Source organism: Eublepharis macularius, chromosome 4 (genome assembly GCF_028583425.1).
Source record: "Eublepharis macularius isolate TG4126 chromosome 4, MPM_Emac_v1.0, whole genome shotgun sequence".
NCBI lineage: Eukaryota > Metazoa > Chordata > Lepidosauria > Squamata > Eublepharidae > Eublepharis > Eublepharis macularius.
This window is the reverse complement of record NC_072793.1, coordinates 186,901,358-186,926,493: the sequence shown is the minus strand read 5'-3', so window position 1 is coordinate 186,926,493 and position 25,136 is coordinate 186,901,358. Positions and strand designations below refer to the sequence as shown.

At 52.3% G+C, this 25,136-nt stretch overlaps 1 protein-coding gene across 1 annotated transcript; it reads left to right on the top strand.

Moving 5' to 3' along the window:
• The first annotated feature begins 1,335 nt into the window (after positions 1-1,335).
• On the top strand, positions 1,336-19,995 carry LOC129328507 (H-2 class II histocompatibility antigen, E-S beta chain-like). The gene is made up of 6 exons (XM_054977614.1): positions 1,336-1,461; positions 5,655-5,933; positions 14,766-15,047; positions 15,337-15,450; positions 17,571-17,594; positions 19,160-19,995. The coding sequence occupies exons 1-6, from the start codon at positions 1,371-1,373 to the stop codon at positions 19,171-19,173; spliced, it is 804 nt and encodes a 267-aa protein (XP_054833589.1). The 5' UTR covers positions 1,336-1,370; the 3' UTR covers positions 19,174-19,995.
• The last annotated feature ends 5,141 nt before the right edge of the window (positions 19,996-25,136 follow it).

Below are 25,136 nucleotides of genomic sequence, written 5' to 3'. Positions count from 1 at the left end.
TCCCGTTCAGAGCTGAACCCACGCTGGAACAAAGCGCATACAATTATACATATGAAATGATGTGGAAGCTACTCAGTCGGTATGCAGTAGTATAGTCTATAGTCCCTGTCCCTTTTCAATACATCTCTCCTAACCATTTCCTTTCAGCCCAGCCCTATTAATTCTGTAAAGAAAAAGCCCTTCGGAATAATTCAGCTTTGCAGTTTGCAGAAAGCCAAAAGAGTGAGAGCAGCAGAAAGACACAGGCTTCCTCTGGCCCTTCCAGTTGTCCCATGGGGGACACCGTCTTCTCCAGGAGCCCTTCGCAGGCTCTTTGGCCCAGCACCTGCCCAACCTGTTGAGGTGGGCTCTGTGGCCCAGCCCCTACCTGAATTCTGGAATCAGCCTGAGGGACACAAAGACATCTTTCCTGGAAGTGCCTCTGTCTCTTTCTGCTCTTCCTCCTCTGAGCAAAGGAAGTCTCCAAGGGGAGACCCTAGTGTGGTGCATCTGCATAGTCTAGCTTTGACTATAAGTGTCCTGGGATGGCCAACAGGTAGAAGTGGGTGAGGGCTGCATTCTCTGACTCCAGGAGCAGCGTGTGGGAAAGGTTAGTGTTTCAGGTAGGCAGCCATGTTGTTCTGCAGTAGGTCCGCTGGATTTTCATCCAGTGGCGCCTGAGAGACCAACAGGAGTGTCAGCGTATACACTTTAGAGAGTCAAAGCTCCCTTCTCGTTGGTCTCTAAGGTGCCACTGGACTCCGTTCCAATGGTTAGAGTGTTGACTACAAGCAGGGAGAGCCAGGTTCGAATCCCTGCTCTGCCACGGAGGCTCACTTGGTGATTTGGGGCAAGTTAATCTAGGCCGAGGCTACCTGACAGGGTTGTTGTGAGGATAAAACAGAGGATGGAGAATGGTGGAAGCCAATCACGGTCCCCACTGGGGAGAAAAGCAGGACAGAGGGGCTTTGCCTCACCCCCACCAGCAAAAAAAGAAAAATGCCCCAAGGCCCCTTGAACACGATGGCTGTCAATTATGAACAGATCAGACTAACGAAGCTGCCCCAAACGAATGAAGCGGTGGAGTTGGAGCCGGCCACTTCAGGCGCAGGGAGGGGAATGGCACTCTTCGATTTACCCCCTGCACACACACCCCACCCACCCATTTCCGTCTCTTTGGCTCTCCTCTGAAAACACATCTTACCAAAAGAGACAAGTTGCTGCTGCTTCTGCCTGGAGACTGATGATGCTGCCTCAGCGTGGATTCTCATTGGTGCTCCTCTGGGCCTCTCCCCAGGACAGAAGAAGAGGCAAAAGTGCTTTTCGCTCCCCTGCAGGGAACAGACAAAGTTTCTCCCCAGGGCTGGACGGGGGTTTTCTGTGGGGCAGCCATGGGGCCTGGCCTGATCCTGCTGGAGGCGCTGCTGGTGCTGATGGGGCTGTCCCTGGTCCCTGGGGCAGAGAGGAGGCTCAAGACCCCTGGTGAGTGGAGCTCCTGGGGGGGGGGAATGGGAGGGGGCTTGCAGAGAGAGGACCCCTCCCCTCGCCACCCCCTTCTCCTGAGGCTGGGGAGGGGTCTGTGACCACCACCACCACCCCTGATGCCCTCCCAGGTCTATGAGACAGGTCACCTTGTCCGGGAGTTGCCAAACCCCAGAAACTGAAAATGTTGAAGCCATGGGGGGGGGAGGTTTGTCCCCCCCATTTCTGTTATTATTTTTACTTTCCCACCAAAACTAAACTTCTTTTACCGATTGGACAACAAAAATACATCATTTATAACTTAGTTAGCATATAAAATTTGGATTTTTATGGGATTTAAAAGTATAAATATCTTCATTTTGTATAAGAAAAATTGCAAGCACTCCCAATATGAGAAGAGTAGGGAACTCTCGCACCCGTTGCTACCACAGCACACGGATCTTTAATTTTTGCTGTTGGAGAAGTAAAAAGTTGAAGGTAGAAAAGAAATTTTGTAATAAAGAAAAGAGAGCATATTATTTGGACAGAAACTCTCTCGTGGAATGACAGGCAGAAGGAAGCACAGCCAGCGTGTCTGGATATTGACTTTATGAAAACACTTGAATAATTTATCATTAAACCCATGACAGCATATTAATCGTGGCCAAAATGATTACATTTAAACAAAAATCTTTAAAATATTATACATATCTACCGTAAAGGAGGATTTTTTTCAGTGCTCCAAGTCAGACTTTTTCATGCTAAATATTTGGAATGAGTGAAATGCTTTGTAAGGCCAGGTTTTTCTCCCCTGAAAAGAGCAAACATTTCATAGGATTTTCTTTTCGGTGTCTCCCCAGTTTTTTTCATTCAAAAACTGGAGGTGGGCCTCAGAAAAAATGAGGGACCCCCATTTTCCCCCCTCTGGGCCCCCACATCTCTAGGAGGAAGGGGGCCAGGGAAGGAGAGTCAGAGTGTGGAAGGGCTTGGGGTGGGGGGACTACAGAGCCGGTGAGACCAAGGGGTTTGATACTTCCCTCCACTCCCCAAATATTTTATGCTGCCAGTAGATGAGGACGGAGAGAAGTCCAACAGGTCAAGCATCTCCATGAATGTTGATGCTTGTACATGAGTGTGCTGCTACAGGCAGAGGAGCATCCGCAGAAAGAAGCAGTGTGTGTGTGTGGGGGGGGGCAAGGTGATCTCTAGGGGGCTGGGGGGGGGGATGCAGAGCAGCCAGGGATGTGTGTCCCCCCCCCTGCTGCTGCTCTTCTGTATCCCTCCCCACCCACCTTGCCTGAGCTCCTTCCATTTGTAGGGGCTTCCTTGAGATTTCTGGAAGGGGGCTTATGATTGGAGGACCCGCCCATCTCTCGCCCATCTAATGCCCTGAATGGACCCCATGAAAGCGTGCAGAGGGGCCAGATCCTTTTCCTTTCCACTTCCTGCATTCTCTGCTGCTTTTGGATTCAGAGGAGTTAGCCGTGTTAGTCTGTAGTTGCAAAATAGTAAAGAGTCCAGTAGCACCTTTAAGACTAACCAACTTTATTGTAGCATAAGCTTTTGAGAACCACAGTGGCACTCATTCTGCCCTCGGGGGGACTTGCAGAGGGAGGCAGTTGGCCCAGAGTACCAAAACCCCAAGCCCCAGCATGGGGTAGGAGCTGGAATGCTGGGCCAGGTTCTGGGAGACCCAGGTTCGAATCCCCATCCCCCACCCCACTATGATGCTAGCTGAAGGAGCCACTCTCTCTGAGCTTGGTCTATATCACAGGGTTGTTGCTAGGAGCATAAAATGAGGAAAGGCTGTCTTGGCTGCTGCTCTGAGCTCCTTGAAGGAAAAGGCTATTTCTTTATTGCTTCAGAGAGAGGCCCCTCTCGGGCGGGGACTCTTGACCCGTTCCAGAATTGAGATACATGGATACAACCAGTCACTTCCAATGGGATAACAAATTCTGTGAACAGATGGATGGGGTGGCCATGGGGAGCCCTCTCAGCCCAGTTATAGCAAACTTCTACATGGAACATTTTGAAAAAACAGCTCTAGAATCAGCACCCCACAAACCTAGTGTATGGTTCCGGTTTGTGGATGATACATTTATCATTTGGAGCCATGGGGAGGAAGAATTGATGGGGTTTTTGAATCATCTCAACAACATCCACCTGAACATACAATTCCCAATGGAGAAAGAAATCGAGGGAAAACTCCCATTTCTGGATACCTTGGTCATCTGCAAAGCAAACTTTCAGTTAGGTCACAAGGTCTACAGGAAACCAACTCACACTGATCGGTACTTACACAAAAACTCCAATCACCACCCCCGACAGAAAAGAGGCATAATGAAAACATTAGTGGATCGTGCAAGACGGATATGTGAGCCGCGCTTTCTCAATGAGGAAATTAATCATCTAAACCACGCACTTCAGGCAAATGGCTACTCCAGAAATGAAATCCGAAGAGCAATCAAACCCAGGATGAATCAAACAACCAAGGAAAAACAGTCGCCTACAGGAAAAGTGTTTTTGCCATATATCAAAGGAATTACTGATCAGATGGGAAAGCTTATGAAAAAGCATAACCTTCAAGCAGTATTCAGACCCACCCGAAAAATACAACAGATGCTACGATCAGCAAAAGACAGTAGAGACCCCCTCACCTCTGCAGGAGTATACCGTATACCCTGCAGCTGTGGACAAGTTTACATCGGGACCACAAAGCGTAGCATCCAGACAAGAATAAAAGAACATGAAAGACACTGCAGACTTGGACACCCGGAAAAATCAGCAGTGGCTGAACATAGCCTAACTCAAACAGGGCACAGTATCTTATTCCAGGACACCAAAATACTGGACAACACTTCCAACTACTTTGTCAGACTGCACAGGGAAGCCATTGAAATTCACAAGCATAAGCAAAACTTCAACAGGAAAGAAGAAACCTTAAGAATGAACAGAGCATGGGCTCCAGTTCTGAAAAACACCAGGCCAACAAAACACTCCACACCCGACAATAGCCCTGCAGAGAAGATTAGCACATCAAGTACCAATCCATATGCAAAAGAACCTCCTCAGGATTCAGTGAAGCCTCCCGCCATTAGCATTCCACACCCTGGGAAACTCTTACAGGATGACTCAGCTCAGTCCCACCCCTGCTGAGTAGATATAAATGACCTGCCAACATCTTTTCCATACTGTGACACTGAGAGATCTCTGTCTTTTGGTGCTACACCTCTGAAGATGCCAGCCACAGCTGCTGGAGAAACGTCAGGAACTACAATGCCAAGACCACAGCTATACAACCCAGAAAATCCACAACAACCATCATTCTCCGGCTGTGAAAGCCTTCGACAATATATCACCCCGTAAAAAGTCTGCCAAGGAAGATGTGATGTGACTTTGAAATGCTGGAATAGGACCTGGGAAACTCTGAGTTCAAATCCACCCTTTGCTGTTGAGATTTGCTGGGTGACCTCGGGCCCATCTCTCACACTCCCAGCTGAGCCCTCCTCCCAGGGGTGTTGTGAGGATAAAATGGGGGAGAAGAGAAAGATGAATAAAGAAGCACATAAATATAGATAGGTGGGTGGGGTGGGTGGGGGCCCTCACTTGCCCCCTCGGGCAGGCTGTTCCACAAAGAGGAAGCCCCAGCAGAGAATGCCTGGTGTTTGGGTCTCCTGGGAAGAGAGGAAGCCACCCCCCCCTCGGCTTAAGGGAGGAGATGGGAGAGGACACAGGTGCTGGCCTGGCTCCCCTGCAAGGCAAGGCAGGGCGAGTCATACTAAGCCAGAGGCAGCGGGAATGGCAAGGGGCGGGGAAGCCCGAGTCTGGGTTGAAGCCAGGGCTGCGCGGGTGTGTCAGGGGAGGCGCTGGGGGGGGGGGGTCATTGCACTTTCCAGCATGCGGAGGCCCCTCCTCGCAAGGACTCCCGTGCTTGGATCAGACCGGGGGGGCGGCTGCAACCCCCCCTTGAGCTTTGTATGCGAGTGCGGAAGGGACGGGCGGCGGGGGGGGGGGGCTTCTTGCTTCTTTCTCGCTGCTCCCTTCCCCCCCCCCCGGGAGTTGCAGTCTGGGAAGGGCGCGGGGCAGGGGCGGCTCCTCTCCCGCCCGGCCCGGGGCGCCCCCTCGGCTTCCCCCCCCCCCCCGGCCGGCTTCCTTGCGGGGTTCCCGGGCCTGACCGGCCTTGGCGCGCCTCCCTCTCCTCTCCCCCCCTGCAGCCGCCCAGTTCCTGCTCCAGATGAAGTCCGAGTGCCGCTTCGCCAACGGGACGGCGGGCGAGGTGCGCTTCCTGGAGAGGCACTTCTACGACCGCCAGGAGACCCTCCGCTTCGACAGCCGCCGCGGCACCTACGAGGCCCTCACGGAGCTGGGCCGGCCCGAGGCCGACGACTGGAACAGCCAGAAGGAGCTCCTGGACGACAGGCGGGGCGAGGTGGAGCGCTTCTGCCGCCACAACTACGAGACGGCCCAGGGGGGGCAGATGGTCGGCAGGAAGGGTGAGTGGGGGGGGGGCAGGGGGGAAAGGGAGGGGGAGCGGGGGAGGCGAGGGGCTCTCTTCTTCCTCTTCCTCTTGAGAGGTCCCTGGCTGGGGAAGCCCTTGGGGGCAGGGGGCGGAGAAGGAGGGCGAGACCCCTCTGGGGAGGGGAAGGCCACGCAGGGAAGCGCCCTCGGTGGCAGGGGGAAGACCCTCCTCAGGCAGCCCCCAGCCCCCTTCCTTGGAAAACCCCCAGACCACAGGTGAAGGGGGCTGCAGCCATTGCCCCCTCCTGCCACCCTGGGCCACAACGGGGCAGAGAAACAGGGAAGAGGGGGGAGCCGGATCTGCACAGGGGGAAGGAGAGGTCTGCAGAGGACCCCCCCCCCCCGCTCAGAGTTGCAAACTGCTTACACCATCTTAGCATGTAGATTTTTAATTTTTTCCATTTCAGACACAGGGAATAATAAAACTTGAAAGCAGATAGTAAACTCTACTAAACAAACTCTGCAGTCAACAAAACAGTGTGTATTATTCACACACAGACTCTCTCACACAGCCCCCACGGGTCAGCCTGCCAGCATGTTTGGATATCGACTTTATCAAAACGCTGCCCTCTTCAGTTTATTGGCATTAAACATATTATAGCATATTAATCAAAGAAAAACATCTTTAAAATATTCTATATTTCTATAATATTAGAGGTCTCCCCCCCACCACCAAATTCTTTCTACTGGAAATATTGAGCAAGCCCTCAGGCTTTTCCATGCCGTACGCATGTTGTGCAAAAAGGCATTCTACTCATTCTAAAAGAGATCATATCTCACAGGAGTTTCTTTTCTGGGTTCCCCTAAAGTTTCCACCAGAAAAATAATTAGAAGCCCACAGAAAAACCAGCCCCCACCCCCTGAACTTCCCTGTTTCCCCCTAAATTAAGTGCCCAAAGAAGTTAATGGGATTCCTTACTTATGTTTCATTTCATCTCAGTATTCAGATTTCTGCTTGGTTCCGAATCTCTGTTTTCTTTCCCCCATTGTGTTGTTCATTAAATGGTCCCAGCCTTGGATCACATTGACCCACACTGTGTACCCCACCTTGAGTCTCAGGGAGAAAGGCAGACTGTAAATAACATAAAAGGAAAAATAAAATAAATAGACGAGGGCCAATGAAATGTATCCAAACAAGACTGAGGTGCTGTCGGTCCACAGCAAAGCTGCCCGAGGACTGAGGAAGCAGCCGGTCCCAGAGGGGGTTGCACCCCCCCTTCCCAAAGGAGCAGGTTAGCAGCATGACTGGAGCCTGAACTTATATTTAGAGATGCAAGTCTCTTCCGTGGCGCAGAGCATCTTTTGTGCACTTTGGTTGGTGTTCAGAGTTATGGCCCTTCGTCAACAAGTGTGACTGGCCACGATGAGCCATGCTGGAGTTACATCCAGGCTAGAGTGCTGCCATGCTCTCGCTGTGGGGCTGCCTTTGACATCTGCCTGGGAACTTTTGCTGCTGCAAAATGCAGTGGCCAGGGCAATGCCAGGGGTTATGTACAGGGATTGTGCCCCTCCAGTGCTGAACAAAGAGCAATAAAACCTCAGTCTATGTTGCTAGCTAATTGCCCCCCAATAAAGTGGCTCATCCAATAGACAATCCCAGCTTCCTTCATTAGGAGGACTAAAGATGCCCCTTTCTAGGGCAAGGACTTTTACTGGAGGCCCAGGTGGCCTTTGCTAACTAGCTATCTGGCTAAACAAACAGAATAACAATTTAACTCTTTCATGACTGAACGTTGGACGCTTGCAAAAATCCCAACACACCCCTTCTCAAGTGTCAGAAGCTGAAGTCAAGAAGGCCGATCTTCTTGCGTAGCTGTTCCAGCTTCTCCTTCTCAGGGGGTTTGATGAGGGTACCTGCAGAACAGAGAAGTTGGTTTCGTCTGTCTACGCCAAAGTCCTTGAGTAGACGGAGGATCAATTCCCGCTCACAGCATGCTCGTGCTTCAGAGAGGCATTCTGCTTCTGTGGCAGACTTGGTGACTAGAGATTGCCGTTGGCTTGGACAGCTCTTCAGGTTGTTTTCAAGTTGCTTTCCCTCAGTGAGGTTGAGATAAGCTTATTCCATTGATGTGTTCATTCCTGTGACGTTTTGCATCCCCAGAGACTGTACAAGGTTTTTGGCTTAGGAGAACACTTCCATCTTTTATTCTATCAATTTGTAATCCAAGATAATTACTCGGTTTTCCAAGAGAGATTAAGTCCATGACCCTACTCAGATATTTAGAAATTTCCTTTGCATCCTTTCTGTTTGCACTACACAAAATCAAATTCTCATCCGAGATTAGCAGGTATTGATACTGTCCGTTCTTTAGTTTTGTAACTAGGCATGCCTCTGCCTCTCCTGGTTTAAAATGTAGCTTTCTTAAGAGCGCAGTCAGTTTCTCTTTGGAAAACCCTGCTTTGATTTTTAAATACTTGTCTGGAGCAGGCCCCTCCTGCCCTGGACTGGGCGTGCACGCCGGGCTCCCCGCCGCCCGTGGAGCCTCCCCCCCGCATCCGCAGAACTCCCCCCCACCCCCGCACCCCCCCACACCCCCCGGGAACCCCTTACCTGCAGGGATCCTGGGCGGGGCGAATGGCGGGCTGGGCCGAAACGGCAAAGCCCCTGCTGCCGCCACCGGAGCTGCACGGGCCGGCACGGACGGCCGCCGTGCCGACGCAAGCGGCCACGACGAGGGGCAGGGCCGCGGCCCGGGAAACGCCGAGGCGGCCGCCTGCGTCGCCCGGGGTGGGGGCGCAGGGGCGGGCCCGGCCGGGAGCGGGGCGAGGGGGCGGGGCAGAGAGCCAGCCACGCCGTCCCCTGACTGGCTGGACGGCTCCTGGGAGGGCTCACCCGTGTGAGCCGCAGACAGGGGTTGGCGCACAGCCAGCGCCGGCGGGCCAGCCGCAGGGAAGGGGAAACAGCTGGCGAGACTAGGAAGGAGGGAGAAGGGAGGTTGATGGACGGGCACGGTGATGAAGGGGAACAGGAGGAAGCCGAGGGAGAGCAGAGGGTGGAGGTGGCACGCACGGGGATTGGTGATGGGTCCAGGGGCGGGGAGGAGAGCCGCTATAAAGGGGGAGGTCCCGATGACGCTGAGGAGGAGTAGCTGACTGAGAGGTGGCACAGAGAGAGGGAAGGAGCAGTTCTCGGAGACAGCTGGCTGGAGACTGAGGCCACTGGTGCAGCCACGGTCCCAGCCCAGTCTGAGGCAGAGGTAACTCACCCCTCCCCCTGGAGGCAAAGGGAGGGACGGTGGGACGCGGGGAAGACGCGGCCGGGGGCTGGGCAGGGCCTCACAATACTCAACATGCATTTCCTTGAGGGCTGCTACACTGAGCGAAGCTCTGATCGCAATATGTTCAGTGATGGGTGCGGCAGTTTTAACAGCATTAGGTTTAGGATCCATGCTTGCACACCGCTGGAAGTTTGGTAGCTGTACTGCTTGGGACGGCCTCACACTAGTCTCCTTCGGCTCCGCCCTTCCTGCCCTTTCTCAGCCCTGGATTTCTGCCTTCGACTTCGGCAGGGGAAATGCTTCCTGTTCTCCCCGCGGGTTGGCATCCCAGTCGGCAAACCAGTAAAAGAGATTTCCTCAGCTCTCTGGCTGAGAGGCGCTGCGGAGTTGCCCCTCCCATTAGCATTTTTACGGGCATTCACACGTCCAGTCCACACTGCCCCATCAACTCAGAGTTAGCATTGCTTAAGGAGAAGCTCTTGCCAATTCTCAGAGCCTTCAGTGCCACACCAGCCTCATCACTGTAAAGGCTGCAATCACTTTCACTCCTTGAGATGTTTTGCATCGAGCACCCTCCCCCCAGAGAGGAGGTTTTGTTTTGCTGGGGGAGAAGAAACACAGTCCTTTAGAGTCAACCCTGTAGAATCATCCCCCTTTGAACCAACAGCTTTCGTTTGAAGATCCCCAATCCCTTTGATCTGGAGACGATCACCATTTGCTTGGAAAAGATCCTTTCTGCTTCCTTTATTCAAACTTAGGAAACAGTCTGAATTAGGGGTCACATGGTCGGTTGAGCCAGAATGTAAAATCAAGAGACTTCTCATGTTAAAATCATTATTTGATACTAGCAACAAAGCCCATTGTGGGGAAAAATATAACGGGCTCTAGAAAGGGAGGGGAGGCAGGCAGGCAGGCATTCCCTTCTCTTCCGTCAGTCATCCTGGCTGGTGAAGGAGGGGGTGGGCATTGCCACCTGCTCCACGCCTGATCCCAGCCACATGAAGGGGTGGTGAGTTTTGCTACATGCTCTGCATCTGATACAGGCCAGGTAAAAGGGGTTGGGCATTGCTACTTGCTCCGCGCCTGATACAGGCCAGGCAAAGGGGAAATGGGCATTGCCTCCTTCTCCATGCCTGATTACGGCTGGGTGAAGGGGGGGTGGGCATTGCCACCTGCTTCCCATTGTGTGAAGGGAGGAGAAGGCTTTGCCTCCTGCTCTGTGTCTGATCCCAACAGGCAAAAGTGGGCAGTGGGCTTTGCTACTTGCTCCACTCCTGATCCCAGCTGGGTGAAGGGGGTACAGGCATTGCCACCTGCTCTGCTCCTGATTTCTGCAGGTTGAAGATGGGGTGGGCATTGTTATCTGCTCAGTGCCTTATTCTGGCAGGTTGAAGGAGGTGGCTATTGCTGCCTGCTCTGCTCCTTATCCCAGCTGGGTTAAGGGAAAAAGGGCATTGCCTCCTGCTCTTCGCCTGATCTCAACTGTGTGAAGGGGTGGGTGGGCATTGCTACCTGGTCTGCTCCTAATACCAGCTAGTTAAGGTGGGTAGTGGGCATTGCCACTTACTCTGCTCCTGATCCCAGCTGGGTGAGGAGTGGGTGGGAATTGCCACCTGCTCCCATCCTAGTCCCAGCCTGGGTTTCCCACCACGACTCGTTTTCTGGAGGGACCTGGTGCCTGGCCTGGGCTTCCTTCCGCGGCAGCGCCCTCTGGTGGTGCACCAGGGTAGGAAGTGGGTCGTCTTGAATACACTTGCTCAGTTATATAGTAGGATAGTCTGCCTTTCTCACCGAGATCCAAGAACACACTGTGAATGAAAATACAATATAATCGGCAGCCAGGACATTCACTGAGTAAAGTATACAGTAATCGAGAACAGTTACGACATTCCGTGAAAGAGATCCAAATAGGGCTTCCTCGGGCCTATTGTGATGGGGCAGGCTCACTTTCAGAAATGAGGTGCTAGTGACACTGGGCCCTTCCACGGCTTGTGTGTCCTTCTTTGAGCATGTCAAATCTCTGCAAGCCCTCTGGCAATCCTGACCGCCCCAGACGTCACGCTTTCCTGCCCCTGTTAACACAAGTCCCTGGCTATTGTGGCAAGCACATGCCTGCGGAACCATTTCGACTGCACATAAGAGGCAAGCAGACCGCGCCTCTTCACTATTTCCAATGAATCCTGCACTTGTCAGAGTATTTTAGGATTTCTTTCAGCCCCCAGAGCCCTTATCAACATACAAAAGGGTAAAATGAAAAATATCCATGACAAGCATTTCTGTGACCAGTAGATGGCGCCGCAGGATTACTTTTCAAACAGTGGAGGCCTAAAATCTTTAAAAAACGCTTATCCATGTCTGCTCAATAGGGTTCATGATTTCACAGAGATTCTTTCAGTCTTGGATTATACATTTTCATTAAAAAAACCTCATAACATTGGCTTCAGCACTGCTCTCCATTCTACTTTTTTGACTGGTTTGAGCCCCCCCAGACGCCCTGCTCTTTTCCAGGCAGTCTTAACAGGGACTGTCCTCATGCAACGTGACTCCAGGCTGAGGCCTGGGAAACTTGGACTGGGGGGGGGGGGCGGAAAAGGTGCTCTCTGCAAAGAGAAGAGGCCAGAACCGAGGGCAGTCCAGGGGAGTCTCTTCTGCTCTGGCCAGGCCTCACCTGGACCCCCGTGCCCTCTTCTGGGCTCTGCATTTTAAGAGGGACAACAACAAGCCAGAGCCCTTCCAGAGGAGGTGGGCCAGGCTGGGGAGGGGTCTGGAAGCCCAGCCGGGAGGGGGAAGATGGGAAGGGCCCGGCCTCTTTCCCCTGGGGAGGGGAGGGCTAAGAGGGGAGGGGGCTGGTGTCCCCCTGAAGGAGATGGAGAGTACTTGTCCTCTTTTGCTGTGGAGGCTCAGAACTGACAGCCCAAAGGGAGCAGGTTTCAGCCCCGTATCAGGAGAACGTGTCTAACCATCAGAGCTCTTCAGGGCTGGAGCAGCCTGCCTGGGGAGGTGGGGGGGGGCTCTCCTTCCCTGGGGCTCTTGAGGCAGAGGCTGAGCCCCCACCTGTCTGGGATGCTGTATTCCTTCGTTGAGGGGGGGGGGTTCCAACTAGATGACCTCCAAGGCATTTTAACTTACCCCCCCCCCCCACTTCAGTGCCTTGCAAACTGACCCAACTTCTCCTTTGGATGGCGTTCTGTGAGGGTCTCTTGCCCAGGAAGGGGGAGCCTTGTGGCTCCGGAGAGACATAAGAACATAAGAACATAAGCAAAGCCATGTTGGATCAGGCCAGTGGCCCATCCAGTCCAACATTCTGTCACACACAGTGGCTAGAAATCCAGTGCCATCTAAAGGACTGTCAGTGAGGCCAGGACACCAGAAGCCCTCCCACTGCCTTCCTTCCAGCACCAAGACAACAGAGCACCACCTCCCCACAAAGAGAATACCATCTATCTCCTGTGGCTAATAGCCACTGATGGACCTCTGCTCCATATATTTGTCCAGTCCCCTCTTGAAGCTGGCAATGCTTGTAGCTGCCACCACCTCCTGTGGCAACGAATTCCATGTGTTTATCACCCTTTGTGTAAAGTAGTATTTTCTTCTATCTGTTCTAACCCGACTGCTCAATAATTTCATAGAGTGCCCACGAGTTCTTGTATTGTGAGAAAGGGAGAAAAACACATCTTTCTCTACCTTCTCTAACCCGTGCATTATCTTGTAAACCTCTATCATGTCTCCCCTCAGTCGTCTTTTCTCCAGGCTAAAGAGCCCCAAGCGCCTCAATCTTTCCTCATAGGGAAAGTGTTCCAACCCTTTAATCATTTTAGTTGCCCTTCTCTGTACTTTTTCCAGTGCTATGATATCTTTTTTAAGGTGTGGCGACCAGAACTGTACACAGTACTCCAAATGAGGCCTCACCATCGATTTATACAGAGGCATTATGATACCGGCTGATTTGTTTTCAATCCCTTTCCTAATAACCCCTAGCATAGCATTAGCTTTTTTTATGGCAGTCACACACTGTGCTGACGTTTTTAGTGAGTTATCTATCATGACTCCAAGATCTCTCTCTTGGTCAGTCTCCGCCAGTTCAGACCCCATCAACTTGTATTTATATTTTGGATTTTTGGTTCCAATGTGCATTACTTTGCACTTGGCTACATTGAACCTCATTTGCCACATGGATGCCCACTCTTCTAGCCTCGACAGATCCCTTTGGAGTGCCTCACAATCCTCTCTGGCTTTCACCACCCTGAACAATTTCGTGTCATCTGCAAATTTAGCCACTTCACTGCTTAATCCTAATTCCAAATCATTAATAAACAAGTTAAAAAGCATTGGACCCAATACCGACCCCTGTGGCACCCCACTGCTCACCACCCTCCACTGTGAGAAGTGCCCATTTATACTCACTCTCTGTTTCCTATTAATTAGCCAGTTTTCGATCCACAAGAGGACTTGGCCCTTTATCCCATAGCTACTGAGCTTACTTAGGAGCCTTTGATGAGGAACTTTGTCAAAAGCTTTCTGGAGACGGGCACATCTTTGTTCCAGCGGCAGCGGTTGTGGACTGGAGCCCAACAGGTCTCAGATGCTCTGGGGGTGGGGGGGCTCCGCTTTGCTTTTCTCCATCTTCGAAAAGGTGCTTTTGAGTCCCGTCCCCCTCCTTGTACAACTCAATGGTCCTTTGAGAAGACAGTGCAGGTATCTGAGTAGGTGACAATGGGGGAGGGGGGCTGCAAGCTCTGGGGCACCCCCAGGGCCTTTGGGGGGGAGCCCTGAGCAAGGCCCTCTTCTCTCAGTCCAAGGCCGCCAGTCTTTGATGGAAGAGGCATTGCAGTCCAATGAACATTTTACATTTTGGATTTACACTAATCTTTAGAGGGATTCCCTTCTCCAAGGCAGTCCTGGGAGAAGAAGACTGGTTCTTTGGTAGAGTGGGGTTCGTGTGCTTTAACATCTGTCTCCCCAGTCAGACTCTCTAATGACTGAAGAGATCTGTAGGGAATTAGAACCTCCATGTGCAGGGGCAGTCTACTCTGAGCATCAAGTGTTGGGCACAAGCGAGGGAAGAGAAGATCTCCTTCCTGTGAGCCTCCCAGAGGCAAAAGCAAAACTGCCACAAAAAATGTCCCTGGGGACAGACCTTCAACCAGGAGCCAAAGGACCATTCAGGGACCCCCTTGGATTGTCCACACCTGCCTTCAGCCGCAGCCATTGCGAGTTCCCTCTCCCCTGCCAAAAGGGATTCCAGAGAGTTCGAACTGGCCCAGCAGGTGAACTCCAGTAGAGAAAACGGGACAGGCTGGTTGTGGGCCTGATCCTGCAAAGCAATTCTTAAGAGTTTGGGAAGCCAGAAGGAACTGCGGCAGGGGGAGAGAGGTGCGTTTGTGTGTCTACAGATTTGTGCAGGGACCGGAAGGTGATTCAGTGGAGCATCGGCTGTCCTGGGTGGGGGGTGGGAGATGCCAGGGGATGGAGTCACACTAGAAATGTATCCGCTCTGGATGTGATAACGTCTCCCTCTTCTCCACCCGTCTGTGCTTTTCTGGTTCTCCTGCACCTCTGAATTCCCCCCCTTCTTTCCCTCCCCTCCAGTTCAGCCCCTGGTGAAGATCTCCCCCACCAAGGCCGAGCCCCTGTCCCACCACACCCTCCTGATCTGCACCGCGGCAGGATATTACCCCTCGGAGATTAAGATCAAGTGGCTGAAGAACGGGCAGGAGCAGACGGAGGGGGTGGGATACGCGGATGAGCTCCAGAACGGAGACTGGACCTTCCAGAACCAGGTGATGCTGGAGACGGTGCCCGAGCAGGGAGACATCTACGCCTGCCAGGTGGAGCACAGCAGCCGGGAGGAGCCCATCGCTGTGCAGTGGGGTGAGAAACTCAAGGGCTTCCCCCCCTTCTCCCCTTTTTCCATTGAGACACAATTGCACAAAGTGGGCAGGAGTTCCAAGGATTTGTGTCAGCTTTGACCTGCTTGAAGTTCAGAGAGACCATCTCACAAGTCCCCTTTTTCCAAGACCGAGAAGAATCCCTCTCTGGTGTGGGAGACCTTGCCGGCACGTAGCACATGGGTCAGGGTCATCATTTAAACTCTGTGGGCTCAAAGGCCGAGTCTGGCCCCGATCCGCCTTCTCACGCGAGGCTCCTTCTCTTTCCCCAGAGCCACAGACCTCGGACTCTGCCAAGAGCAAAGTGTGGACGGGGGTCGTGGGGGCCGTGCTGGGGGTGGTCTTTGTGGCCGTGGGACTCGCCCTCTACCTGAAGAGCGGGAAAGGTAATAGGGAAGGGGCTGGGTGGGGGAGGGACTTGAGGAAATGGAGGCGGGGGCACAGTCTCCCCTCCTGCCCAGGAATCCACCAATAATTGGACCATCCGGACAGGGAGAAATGTGGTCTCCTTGGCTCACAAGCTCTCGCTTCTCCGTGGTGCCTCTTCTCAGAGCCAGTTTTGGGAGCTGCCATTTGTAGCCAAGAAGACGGCCCTAAATGGTCTAGGAGTCCCCTAAATATTTTAAACTTTTCAGCAGTTTAGGCCACAGGCAAAACCACACAAGAGGGCAAGCAAGTTGATCAAGGGGTTGGCGGAAAAGCTGAAGGGTCTGAGACGTTCATTTTAGAAAAGAGAGGAGTAAGGGGGGGACGTGACAGAGGTTTATCAAATTATGCACGGGGTAGAGCGGGTGAACAGAGAGAACATTTTTCTCTCTGTCACCCAATGCGAGAGCTGGAGGCCGTCTGATGAAGCTGAGGGGGAGTATATTCAGGATGGGCAAAAGGAAATATTTTATTTATGTCATTTATAGTCCGCCTTTCTCAGCCCCTGAGCTTGAAGAAAAGGAGCCCAAGGGAGAGGCTGACTGAGAAATCTTTTGGCATTTGGTGGCACAAGGAGGGCAGGGCGTCTGGGCAGGCAGGCGGGTGGCAGCAGGAGGGCCTAGAGGGGCAATTGGCTTGGAAGGGGGGAAGGCTTGGAGAGAAGCAGGGGAGGGCAGAGGGCAAGGGACAGTCGGGCACAGCAGGGCAGGCACTGGGAGGGGAGGGGAAGGCAGAGTCGCTGCCCTCGTCCTTCAGGGCTGGAGTACCTCACTCCTGCGTCTAGTCCTGGTGGCCATAGCTTGCAGCCATTCAAGGAAGCCCAGAGCCTCTTTTCCCCCCTGGCCCTAAGAGACTCGGGGCTCTCTCTGTGCCCTGATTAGAAAAACGCTGCCTGCCTGGGAAAGAGGGAACAAAAGAGGCAGATTTTAGGTGGGTGGCCATGTTGGTCTGCAGCAGAGCAGCAGGATTTGAGTCCAGGGGCAGCTGAGGGCCAAGCTAGACGAAATACACAAGAAATGGCAAGTGAACAGACGCACGTGTATTCCTCCCTGTTCATTTGCGCTCCACTCCATCACGAGTGAAGTGCAAGTCGAGCACAAGTGGACTGGGAGGAATACACGTGGTTCTGTTCACTTGCTGTTCAAGTGTCATTCCTCACTTGTAGCTTGGCCCTGAGAGACCACCAAGGGTTTCAGGGGCTAAACTTTCAAGAATCAGGGCTCCCTTCTTCAGACACAAGTCAGTAGAGTCAGAGTCAGCAATCATGAAAGAAACCAGAACAAAACTGAAGAAAAATTTTGCGTGGGGGGAGGGCATAGGCATATTTAAGGAATTTGTTTTCTTTTCATCTTAATAACGATAATTACAAAACACCCCATTTTCGTTACTACTGTAATTAATAAGACAGAAATACACCCGTCTAGACGAGACAAACCAGAAGTCCGGCTGCTGCCTCTGATTTGTTGTTCAGGCAGGAGAGACCCTTCCTGGCCCTCTTTTTAAAGAAGGACGACATGCGGGGGTGGGGAGTAGGGGGAGAATTCCTGGCCAGTCTGGCATACGTGGTTCTCTTTACCCTCAATGGAGTCTCACAACAACAACCTTGCGAGGTAGGTTAGGGTGCGGGAGCGAGACTCGCCCACGTGGCTGCAGAGGATGGGACTGGGAACCTGTTTTGCATGGTGCCAGGGTGGGGGAGGGGGTTCTTGGGATGCTCTGTGGGAATCAGACCTTCTCCCAAACCCACCTCAGGGTTGTGACTGTCTTCTTTCCGCACGTTCCTCTGTTCCAGCTCCAGTTCTTAGGCTGCCCCCTGTAGGCTGTCCCCCTGCTCCCGTGGCCCACCTGGCACTGACCAGAGGAACCCCCCCCCCGTTCTTCTCCACTGAGGGCCTTACTCTGTATTATGGGGCTCCCTGAAGAGGGGAGGGAGGCCCCCTGGCTGGAAATTATTAGAAGACGCCGCAAGGTCTGCTTGTTTGCTGGGGGGGTTGAGGTGTGTTTATGGAAGCCCCCTTGAGCAAAAAAAAAAAGTGATGTATACATATTTATGTAAATAAATTAAATTTCTTTTTTTCAGCGACTCCCCTCCCACCTGCTACAGGTAAGTCTCTCTTTTTATTTACAGTCCACCTCCCCCCCCCCTGAAAGTCGAGGCAGATTCCAGACTGAGCAGCCACAGCTGTAGGAACGGTGGGAGACGGGGCATATAAGAATGCCAAAACCAGACTACAGAAACTGGAAAACAATGCTAGAAAAACAGAATGAGGCCGAATCCCCCACCTCAGCTTTGTGTGTGTGTTTATCTTGCCATCCTCTAAACATCTGTTTAGAGGATGTAAAGTTAAAGTAAAGTTAAGTAAAGTTAAAGTAAAAGTTAAGTAAAGTTAAAAAGGGCCTCACAGCATCCTTAGTAATGAGGGGACTTAAGAGTCCCAAAACACACCCTGAAATTTCAGTCTGCCCCACGTATATTCTCTGTAGCAGACCTGGAGGGGTTACTGGAACTGGTCCCCTCGCATTAAATATGATTTGTGGGGGAATTAGCATGCAAGGAAGGCAGCTATGCGAGAGGCGGTAACAGGGATCTCTCACTGGTGTATACCAGGTCCCTTCCGAAATAGCAAACGAGGCTGGTTCTAAATATTAAACAATAACTTTTATTAAGAACAAAATAGCAAGCACATACACTTACAGTTACTGAGTAAAAACAGTTACACACACACACTCACACAAAGTTCTAGGAGCTTAGCCAGAAGTAGGGAATCGAGGGAGAGGGAGTAAATATATCTACCTATCCTGGAGAAGTCTGCAGAGAAAGAGAGCTTCAAACATCCAGCGTCTTCGGCCAAGAGAGCAAGAGGCTTAGGGTAAACCTCAAGGGAATGGCGCTGGTGGATCCGGAAACGTGTTCGATTTGAATGGGGCCAGGGCTCAACCTTTATAGGTAAAATGTGCCCTGAGGTGGAAGAGCCCACCTAGCTGTTAGGACAAAGTCTCCAACGGTTAGTTCCTGGGTCTGACAAAAGGTTTGATGGCTTCGGTCGATGGCTGCCGGGGTGTGTGAAAGCAAATGCAAAACGTGTTCTAGCGCAGCACAAAAGGGATAGTTTGCGGATGAAGTCCACTGGAGCTACGTTAAGCACTTTTAGGGAGAGACTGTTCTTTCCCAGGAATGACTGTATATACTTATAGATTAGCTCCTCAGTCAAGGACACGAGATCTCATCACGGAAGAAGGGAGAGGAATGTGTTGAGTGGGGATGACTCTGCGAGACCTTTGTTGCACTGGGCACCGGTGGGGCTGGGAGGATAGTAAATCCCACCGCCTCTTAATCAGTCCGCATTCCTGTGAGGCATTCCACGCATGCCGTGTTCTCCCGGGCGGGACTCAGCAACTGCTGGAGGTCCTCTGGTGGCCACGCAGCAGCCATTTTAACTCCAGAGGCCTGAACATTTTTAGTATCATAAGCAGCCATATAATACTGCTATTAAAATGGCGGAGGCTGGGCCGACCAGTTACAGAGGGTGAGACAGTATTGTTATCCCCATGTTTTGGGGTGTGTGTGTTCCTGTGACTTAGGCGGTCTCGGCAGCTGTTGCCCTCCTCCCTGGGAATTCACTTCTGGCTTCTAATTCTTCCCTCTCTTCTCTCCCTCTCTCCCGACAGCCCTCATCAGTTAACCCTTCCTGCCCTGGATCCAACCTGTGGAAGGGCCTTTCCTGTCGCAAACGCCCCCCCCTCCTGTCCTTTCCTTTAGGGAGGGGCGTTGCAGGGGGTGAAGATGGACGGAGGAAGGACTGCTTGTGGCCGGAGCTGCTCCCCCCTCCCTGCCATTGGCTTCTTCTGTGCTTCTCTTTTATTACTTGTGGGGAGGGGAGGGGAGTCAATCCTGCCATGCCACGATCCTGCCCAGTCCTCTGTATGCTTCATCAGGAGGGTTGCCAACTCTGGCTTGGGAAATGCCTGGAGAATTGGGGGTGGAGGCTGGGGAGGGTGGGGCTGGGGGCACAGCACAGTTTAATGCTATCGAATCCATCCTCCAAGGCAGCTGTTTCCTCCAGGGCAACAGAGCAGCAGAAGTTCCAGGAGGTATCCAGACCCCACCTGGAGGTTGGCAACCCCACTCATCAGGGGCAGACATGGCATGAGATCCTTCCCCTCCTCTTGGCAGGGCCGAATGGCACCTGTGGGCCCTCCTCCTTGGGCAAGGGGTGTTCTGTGTTCAGCCTCTGTGTAGCTCTCTCAGCAACCTCAATTGTGGCATCATCGAAATTCGCCTTTGAAATACTGATTTCGCGTTTTTTGCCTGGCTGCTACGGAGACCCCTGCCCGCCCCTCTCTGGACTCGCTCAACACTCAAGTCTCAGTTGTGGCATCCATGACCGGAGGATGAGAATTGCTGTTGGAAACAGATCACAATTTTTTAAAAATTTGTCATTTCCAGAATTCCTTCCTGCTCCTTAGCTTGGGCTCACTCTGATTGGAGGGACCGTCTAATAAAAGACAAAGAACTGTTTGGTGGAGTTCCTTCTGTGCCTCGGAGCTCAGCGGGCTTTTCTTTGGGGGGGGGACAAGTGGGGGGGTGAGAGCAGCGGAGGGCCTTTGCCTGCGGGGAGGGAGGAGGAAGCCCATCCCCTGGCTCTGGAGCCTGCCTGGCATAGAGGAGCAGTTCCTTGGGAGGGGGCACTGCAAATCTCCCAGGAGGGCTCCTCGTGCCAGGCCTGTTGGCGTCCTGCTCCCTCCCGTGCCTCTGGCGGGTCCATCCACCACTCCTGAGTCAACCTGCAAGAGTTGCCCTTCTTGGGAGGAGGATCTTTTTCTCCTACCCCCCCCCCCCCCGCCCCGGTCTCTTTCCTCCTCATTTATTTGTTTATGTACATCATTTATAGTTTGCTTTTCTCACGGAGACACAAGGCGGATTGTGCGGTGTGAGTAAAACACAGCCAAGGGCCTCCCATAAACAGCATGACTGGGTCTGGATTGCAGAAACCTGGGAACGAGCAGAAATCTGAAACAAAGTAGAAGCATTTAAGTGCAACATGCTGAGCAATGCAGAAATTGCACAGTAAGCGCATCCTCATAGCAACACAGAGAACGTAGTCATATAGTTCACCGAAAGCCACGGGTGTGGGAGCTCTCCTGCCCTCTTCAGGCAGGCCATTCCCCCAGGGAGGGGGCAGAGACAGAGAACACCCCTGTATGAGCAGCTCTTGATCTTGCCCTTTTGCAGGGGGGCACTTGAAGAAGGCCCTGCTCAGGTGAGGGAAGCTGCCGTGGTGGAGCATAGGGGGAGAGGCAGACACGAGGGACCGAGGCCCTGAAGGGCTTTGCATGTGGTAGCCAAAGTCTTGAATTGAGTGGCTAACGGATGCCCGCCTGGCACTGACAAGAGCTTGGGGGGGGGCTGAAGAATGGGGGTAACGTGCGTGCTCCGTCTAGCTCCTGATAATATTTGTGCTGTGGTTTTCTGTGCCAAGTGGAATCTCCGAGTTGCCTTTGAGGAAAGACCTCTGTGGAGAGCATAACAGTGGCCCAGTTTCGGTGTTCCCGTGCTGTGGATCCAAGGGGCCAGAGGGGCCGTGTCAAGGTAGGGGGTCCCTCTTCTGGGCTGAACCAAGTTGGGGAAAAGGGTTTTCTGTGGCTCCATGAATTGACTTCTCTAGCAGCAGAGCCAGATCCAGGATAACAGAGGCCAGACCATATAGCGGCACTTCTCTGGAATCAGTAGTTATGGCATGGACACAATACAAGAGAAAAAGTTCAGGTTTCGAATGTAGGACCAGTCCCTGCATTTAAAAAATGGTCTTTGGTCTTCTTTTCCACTAGACCCCTGGGGTATGACCACCACATATGAATGCAATCTGTTCTTGGAGAGGAAACCAGCCCTGGTTACTAAGTGAGAGAGGAAATTTAAATAATCTGTTCAGCACTGGTGCACCATTTTAAAGCAGTTCTGTATTATTATTAAAAATAAGAGCAATATGGTGAGTCGAATTGTATTGAAACAATACAATAAGAATAGAATAAAATCAGATTACAACATTAGAGAACAATCCGCTGAGACAATGCTACAAAGTTGGACTGTAAAATTGGAGAACAATACAATAAAACAGTTTAATGTATGCAATGAACACTCACACACTCTAAAACTAACCCACCTCACAAGGTTGTTGCGAGGATAAGATGGAGGAGAGGCGAATGTAACCCGCTTTGGGTCCCCACCGGGTATAAATGAAACAAACAATACGGAGTGAGCTCATTTCCAGAGACATGCCGAGACTTCTCTTCCCAGGTGCAAGTCTTGAAACTGTTCCAGTCGGAGGCAGAGGGAGCCACGGGTGAAGCCTCCCACCCCGGGAGCTTATCTGAAGCCAGTTTCGGTTCTCAGCTGGTGCAAAGAGATCTGGGCAGGATACGGCGGCAGAGTCACTGGCAAGCCCCGATTGCTCTTCTAGATCTCCCCACCTTGGTAGGCGATGTGGACTAGAAATGAGCCGTTCATTTATGCCTTTGCCTTGAGCCGGGGTCCGGTCTGGATCCCCGCCCTTGGCCCTTTAGAGTTGTAACCTGAAACTGAAGGCCATGTTAAACTGGTAAGAGTCCAAGATGTAGGTTATCAAGCTCTTTGTTACGATATCTATCCTTTCTGCATGCCCCCTAAAATTAGTACGTTATTTGGCCTCTTAATAGATCATACTTTGCAACTGGGGGGCGTTTCTTTGGTTTAGAGCCTCCATCTGAAACGGCACCTGGGCCCGCTTTGGTCTGGGCTCCCTTTGTAACATGTGAGATGGGATTCAGCCCAGCCGTCGCTCAAGTAGAGTCCGGCAAGGCCTGGGGCTTTCCTCTCCGTCCTCTGGCTTAGTAGGGGGGCTGTCGCTGGCAACCAAACTTGGGGGGGCAGGTTGGTGTCTTGGGAGGCTCCCCCTGGATCTGTGCACCCCCTGACTTCTTGACAGCCACCTTGAAGGCTGCTGGAGATCAGGTCCCCCCTTCCCCCCCCCAGGTTCTCTGAGCTGAGCTGATGCAGGAGGAACGGACTCTGCCAAAAAAGGAGCAGCAAAGGATGCAGGTCGGGAAAGAGGCAGGCGCAGATCTCGACAGGAAGGGTGTGGCACATTGATTGTCAGTTACCTGGAAGGGAGGAAGAGCAGGGGGTGAGAATGCACCTGGCCAAAGAGATGCCCCAAAGATACCACAAGTGTTTGACTTGTGACTCTGAAACGGCTTTGGACCCAGGGACATGCCAAATTGTAGTCTCTGAAAAGACCAAGGACGTCTTGCAAGCAATTCCCAGGATCCGCCCAATGCAATTCCGAGTGTGAATTCGAAGGTGTTGCTGGAGAGTAGAGGTGCCCTGGGAACCGTTAACTGGATCAGGGCCAGGGAAGTCGGTTTGGGCAGGATCAGGCCAAGGAGCACCTGGAGAGGATGGTTAAGGGGTGAGGAGATGGCGGTGCTGCAGAGATGGACAAAGGACGTGTTGGAGAAACGTGTTTTAGTTCTAAGGATAGAAGGGCTCCGGGATGTCCACTCCTCCCTGTAAATGAAGGAGGGAGCTCGCTGACTCTCAAAAGCTCATGCCCCCCCGCCCCCAAATCTTCTTGGTCTCTAAGCTGCCACTGGACTCAAATCCTGTGTGCAGTTCTGGTCACTGTATCCCCTAAAGAACTTTCCAGGGTTGGGAAAAGTACAGAAGAGGGCCACCCAGCTGATTGCCATCATCTGCCACGGAGCCCGGCTTCCAATTCCAGATGCCATCTGATGCCACTTACTTTCCCAAGGGGTGTGTGTGTGTGTGTGTGTGTGAGCAAAATTGATTCCATCTTGAATTCCCCAGTTGGGTTTTGCAGAAGGAGACACAAACCACACACCGTGGTTTGAAAGTGTATCGCTAGAACAGGCTGGTCCGTGGCAGGGGCTCTACCCCCTCTGGGCTTTGCGTACGGCTGCTCAAAAGGCCACCAGCCCTGATCTGTGGTCCAGCTGTGACACTGCAGGGAGGGACCTGTGGGGATTTACACCACTGCTGGGAGCTGAGCCAGGCTGCCTCCACCTTTCCCGGGTGCCCCAGGGGAAGTGGCCATCTTACCTAAGATGGCCCCCCTTTTGGCTTTTGGGTGCCACTGCCCACCCCTCCTGGCCTGTCCCCGGAAGAGCTGCCCTCTTCTCCCCCATCTCTTTTATATTTCTGGGTGCAGCCTGGGAGTCTCTGTGTATTTCTGAGAGAAAACGGTCAGTTTGGGCAAAGCAGGAAACCTGTGTGGAAGCAGGCAAACTGGGTTTGTCTGAGAGAAATAATTTCTTCTGTCCAGAGGAGTTAGCCGTGTTAGTCTGTAGTAGCAAAATAGAAAAGAGTCCAGTAGCACCTTTAAGACTAACCAACTTTACTGTAGCATAAGCTTTCAAGAACCACAGCTCTCTTCATCAGATGCATGGAGGGTAAGAAGAAACTGGTCAGAGATATAGGGGGCGAGGGGAGTAGATGCAATCAGTAGCTTCTGATAATGGGATCAGTTACTTCCGATCAGGGCTTTTTTTCTGGGAAAAGAGGTGGTGGAACTCAGTGGGTTGCCCTCAGAGAAAATGGTCACACGGCTGGCGGCCCCACTGGAGCGGCACGGAGGGCCATCTCAACTCCCCTCTGTCTGGTGATCAGGGAGCGGGGCCACCAGCCATGTGACCTTTTTCAAGAGGTTCTGGAACTCCGTTCCACCGCGTTCCAGCTGGAAAAAAGCCCTGCTTCTGATAATGAGATAACCATTCATAGTCCCTATTCAGTTCCAGCTTGACAGAGTCAAATTTACATGTGAATTCCAATTCAGCAGCTTCCCCTTGGATTTTGTTTTTGAAAGGTTTCTTCTGAACTACAGCGACCTTTAAGTCTTTGGTGGAATGTCCTGGTAGATTGAAGCATCCTCCCTCTGGTTTCTGGACGTTTCCATTTCTAATGTCAGATTTGTGCCCATTTATTCTTTTGCGTAGAGGTTGGCTGGTTTGTCCAATGCACAGAGCAGAAGGACATTGTTGGCACATGAGGGCATATATCAGATTGGAGGATGAGCAGCTGTAAGAGCCAGAGATGCCATTGGGTCCTGTAATTGTATTCCCTGGGTAGATATGAGGGCAGAGCTGGCATCTGGGTCTGTTGCAGGGCCTGGTACCTGTGCTGGTGACTCTGCTGGCCGATTCATGGTTGTGAGTGAGAAGTCGTTTCAGGTTGGGGGGCTGTCTGTAGGCAAGGAAAGGTCTTCCACCCAGGGCTTCTGAGAGAAAGGCATCATTTTCCAGGATGGGTTGTAGCTCACTGATGATACGTTGGATGGGTTTGAGCTGGGAGCCATAGGTGACAACCAGGGGTGTTCTGTTGTTAGTCCCTTTAGGTTTGTCCTGGAGCAGACTGTTTCTGGGTACTAGTCTGGCCCTGTCGATTTGTTTCCTCACTTCATTTGGTGGGTACTGTAGCCCCCCAAATGCTTGTTGTAAATCTCTTAAGTGGGAGTCTCGGTCGAGAGCATTGGAGCAGATACGGTTGCAACGTAAGGCTTGGCTGTAGACAATAGACTGAGTGGTATGTTTAGGGTGGGGAAGAAGGCAAACTGTGTGCCTGCCTGAGAGAGAAATTCTGTGTGTATTTGAGTGG